General features: G+C 43.8%; 1 protein-coding gene and 1 long non-coding RNA gene across 2 annotated transcripts in view; one reads left to right on the plus strand and one right to left on the minus strand.

The window, feature by feature from the left end:
* The window catches only part of aldh1l2 (aldehyde dehydrogenase 1 family, member L2), a 37,151-nt gene that overhangs the window by 19,124 nt on the left and 13,668 nt on the right, over positions 1–4,359 (plus strand). Inside the window, exons 6-12 of the mRNA XM_032505300.1 lie at positions 629–718; positions 2,211–2,345; positions 2,760–2,885; positions 3,019–3,110; positions 3,451–3,598; positions 3,790–3,909; positions 4,087–4,214. Coding sequence (XP_032361191.1) covers positions 629–718; positions 2,211–2,345; positions 2,760–2,885; positions 3,019–3,110; positions 3,451–3,598; positions 3,790–3,909; positions 4,087–4,214 — 839 coding nt within the window. The remainder of the gene's footprint in view (positions 1–628; positions 719–2,210; positions 2,346–2,759; positions 2,886–3,018; positions 3,111–3,450; positions 3,599–3,789; positions 3,910–4,086; positions 4,215–4,359) is intronic.
* LOC116673152 (uncharacterized) overlaps positions 1–4,359 on the minus strand; it is a 21,317-nt gene that overhangs the window by 10,969 nt on the left and 5,989 nt on the right. Inside the window, exon 2 of the long non-coding RNA XR_004327769.1 lies at positions 3,069–3,074. This is a non-coding gene — a long non-coding RNA (uncharacterized LOC116673152). The remainder of the gene's footprint in view (positions 1–3,068; positions 3,075–4,359) is intronic.

Genomic DNA, 4,359 nt, shown 5'->3' on the forward strand with positions numbered 1-4,359 from the left:
CCACTACATTCATCTGACAGCTTTATTTATTGGTTACTTTACAAATTAGAATGTTTTGCACCCAAAAACTGATGTATTATTATTTATTAAACTACCCAACAATATACAGGCCTACACTAAGTTGATTGACAGAACTGTTTGGATCGTTTCCAGTTTCTAAAATGTGAGGATTTTTCTGCATCGAGCACACTACTAGAACATTTTCTTCATGGCTTAAGTAACATTTTCAATGCAGGGCTCACTTGTATCAGAGTATATTTACAGTGTGGTATTAGTATTTTTACTCAGTTAAAGGATTTGAAGACTTCTTCCACCACTGGTTTATGGCCAAACACGATTTAAGATTGAGTGTCTGGCTAGCGTTTATCTTACATGAGCAGGGACAGAGGTGGGGCTGGTCTTAGCTACTTTCCGATTGGCCTATTGGAGCCACGTTGCTGGCAGTGAATCTGAATGTGCTATTCTTAGTGCAGAGGTTTTTGTTTTTTTCAAGTCCAGTGTCAGTTATCCTCGTGGCGCTCAGCTAGTGCTCAGCTGTTGGGCTTCCCTCTCATTCTTAGAAATGTAGGCGACCTGCTCTGAAAATGAATCTAAATCAAGTTGACTCCAGTGTCGCTCTCTCCCTCAGGTCAATCTGTCCCAACCAGCGGAGGCCGTCCACAACTGGATCCGTGGCCATGACAAAGTCCCCGGTGCCTGGACGGTCATTGATGGGCAGGTGCAGTACCTGGAACACACAAGCAAATAAAAACACGCACGCTGTGTCTATTGCAAGGACAGATTTGAGCTGTACATTTTGCTGTAAAATTAAAGAGTTGAACCCAGGCCTGCCACATTGAGGAGGGAACCTCTACATATGTGCGCCCGCTCGACCAACTGGGCAAACCCGGCGCCAACAAATTAACGTTTTTAATGAATCCCAGGATATTTCTTTTGGTTCTGTCACTGTTGTGCAACTCAGATAATGTAGTAACAAATATACAAATCTTATGAAGTAAATAACACCTCTTTTTTATCATAAACAGTATAATTAAAGTAAATCTTATCTAACAGTATCCCCCTTGTCATTTGGCATATCTAAACAAAATTAACAATTACCAGTCATACGCATTAAAGGAATGTGAGCAATTAATTGGGGTTAAACAAAGAAACCGCAATAATGTAGGAAAAAAGTTATTTTACCCAATTATGTAATAATTGTTACAAGTGTGCTGTTCTTCTATAACTACTCAAAGCGTTTACATAATACAGGAACCATTCACACACATTCACTCACTGTGGCCGAGACTACCGCACAAGGTGCCACCTGCTCATCAGATACACACTCACACACATTTACACACCGATGGGGCAGCCTCGGGGGCAACTTGGGGTTCAATGTCTTGCCCAAGGTCACTTCAACATGGGACTGCAGGGCCAAGGATCGAAACGTTTTTGGCATAACAGGAAAGTAGATAATAACTACAAAAATATTCAAATAAATAAATGCCAAAGAAGAAAAAAGACTTGTATGTCTGAAAGAAAACAGCAACGATTACACCAGTTAATGAAGGAAGGGGAAAGGTCTTCTTCCCAACCATACATGAAATAACAGTCACAATAACGTATGAGCAGTACAGCACCAATCACTTTACTAAAGACATACAGTGGTTCTTCAGATGGGACTCCTGTATCCAGACTACAGCCCAGAAACAGTTTCTGGGCCTTTTCTGTGCCCATGTAGTCCAAGATCTCATAAAATAAGAAAGGTCTGTCTTTTAGAGCAGCAGTTCTGTAGCTACGCAGGAGAAGTAAAAAGGACACATTGTGTTTTTTTTTGTTTTTTTACAGATTAAACAAACAAGATACATCATATTAATCGGTGTTGGTAGGCAGGTTTTCTTCCCTTTAGGTGGAGCCAGGCAAGCCGTCTCCCCTTGTTTCCAGTCATTGTGCTAAGTTAAGCTAACAGTCTCCTGGCCTCAGCTTCATATTTAGGGTACAGACATGAGAGTGGAATCGGATTTTGTCTAACGGCAGAACTTCTGTTCATGAGGACAGTCCCACATAGAACAAAGAGGAACTTACTGCAGTATGACATCGTAAAAACGGGGCTGTCGAGCTTTGTGAAATTGTAATACCATATTAAAATGTGACCACTACAGGTAAATAAAAGTTTTGCAACACACAAAATGTTTGTTTCAAGGGCTTCTGTGTGTGTTCTTCCTCAGGCTGTGACCCTGTATGGCTCGTCCATGTTGGGGGGGTCGATACCAGCCGGTCAACCCCTGGAGATAGCGGGGGCGCACCAGCCCGGCCTGGTAACAAAGAACGGGCTGGTGCTGTATGGAACCGATGGGAAAGCTGTGAGTGTCCGTGTTGTTTGTCGCATTGTAAAACAAATACTCAGTCCAAGTAGAGTTGAGCTGTCCATACAGTCCTACACGCAGTAGGTTTTAGGCTGCTAGGTAACTCTAGTTAAATAATATTACAACTCATGCTCAGAGGCACTTGAGCAATTCGGGGTTTGGTGCCTTGCTCGAGAGCACCATGCCAGTGCCTAGGAGGTGGGCTTGCCATCTACAGAAAACCCTAAGAGGCTGAGCAGTTGCAACCATTAGCTATCGTCACGGACAGGATTCAAACCTGTGCGGGGAAACGCCACTAGATTTTGAGTCCAACGCCTTAACCTCTCGGGCCATCGTGACCTCGAATTCTAAAGGCAGCATGTGTTGTTTCATCTGACTTCTATTTTTATTCATTCTATGTTTGGTCCACAGCTCCTGGTGAAGAATCTGCAGTTTGATGATGGCAAGATGATCCCTGCTTCTAAATACTTCTCCTCTGGGGAAAGCTCCAGTGTGGAGCTGACTGCTGATGAAGAGAAGATGGCAGAGGAGATCAGGGCAAGTGACCCTCAGTGGACCAGGTCTAGCTGTGGCCTATACTGGAGCTTTTGCTTCTCTTAAATGATATGTTCATCTTGATGTTGTCAACCCGGTGTTTAACCCAAGAGACTGTTGCTTTCATATATTACAGGACATCTGGAAGGGCATCCTCAGCAATGTCCCAGCTGTTGAGGACACAACAGACTTCTTCAAGTCCGGGGCCGCCTCCATGGATGTGGTCAGGTGAGGGAGGAGGAAAAAATGAAAATAAGCCAATAGTGGCAGACACAGCGGAGTCAGCTGTCATAAGGACACTGATTATTTTATTATTTTCCATATTATGCACTCCTGATGTCGAAAATGTCGTTTGTACACCTTGCACCACAGTGTCTTATGTAGTCTCACATTGCCAGTTCTTAAGCATGATTTAAGTTTCTGCGTTAAATCTACGGCATGGCTACGTGCGTAAGTACGTGGAGATACCAACCCTACGCCGTAGCCTGACGTGCACCACAATAGTTGACTAACTAAAGGAACCCCTGCCACAGTAAGCACTGATGAAGCGCTGTGGTCTCTTTGTCAGGCTGGTGGAGGAGGTGAAGCAGAAGTGTCCCGGCGCCCAGCTGCAGAACGAGGACGTGTACATGGCTACCACCTTCCAGGACTTCATCCAGATGTTCGTCCGCAAGCTGAGAGGTGAGGACCAGGAGGAGGAGCTGGTCATCGACTACGTGAGTCTCCCACTTTTATGTCTCAGTGAACCCTGAGTCTGCTCATTTATCTTTAGATCCTCCCATTCAAGTTCTAAATCCAAAGATTGACTCGATATTTTTATATCTTTCATCACACATTCTATTTTAAAATATGCACAAAGGTAGGTGCTTGTGGTTGGTTGATTTGTGATTGTTTTATCGTTACCCAGGCAACCAAAGAAGTGAACAACATGACAGTGAAGATCCCAACCCAGTGTTTTATCAACGGCAAGTTTGAGGATGCAGAAAATGGCAAAAGCTACAATACCATCAACCCTACTGATGGATCAGTAAGTCATATGAATATACTGCCAAATTATTAATTATTAGACTGTGTGCGACTCATGCAAGGGTTAAACACAATGGGAACCAGTTGCCCTTGCGTTCAACCCTTTCATGGATAATTATGACCTGGGTGACTGAGAACCTTCAGACACGTTGTGTGTGACCATCACGCCTTTCACCAGGTGATCTGTAAGGTGTCCTATGCCTCAGTGGGAGATGTGGACCGGGCAGTGGCAGCTGCCAAAGAAGCCTATGATAATGGACCCTGGGGCAAAATGAACCCCAGAGACAGAGGAAGTCTGCTTTACAAGTGAGTAGCTCCATCTAGTGGACTCCAGTGGGATTACATGACCTGATCGCAATTAATGGCGCATTTGTGTCTATTCTAAATGTCCCTTGATTTCTTTTTGTCCCATTATTTTTTTCTCACTTTAATGCTCTTATCAACATGGAAA

Source organism: Etheostoma spectabile, chromosome 23 (genome assembly GCF_008692095.1).
Source record: "Etheostoma spectabile isolate EspeVRDwgs_2016 chromosome 23, UIUC_Espe_1.0, whole genome shotgun sequence".
In the NCBI taxonomy this organism is placed as follows: Eukaryota; Metazoa; Chordata; class Actinopteri; order Perciformes; family Percidae; genus Etheostoma; species Etheostoma spectabile.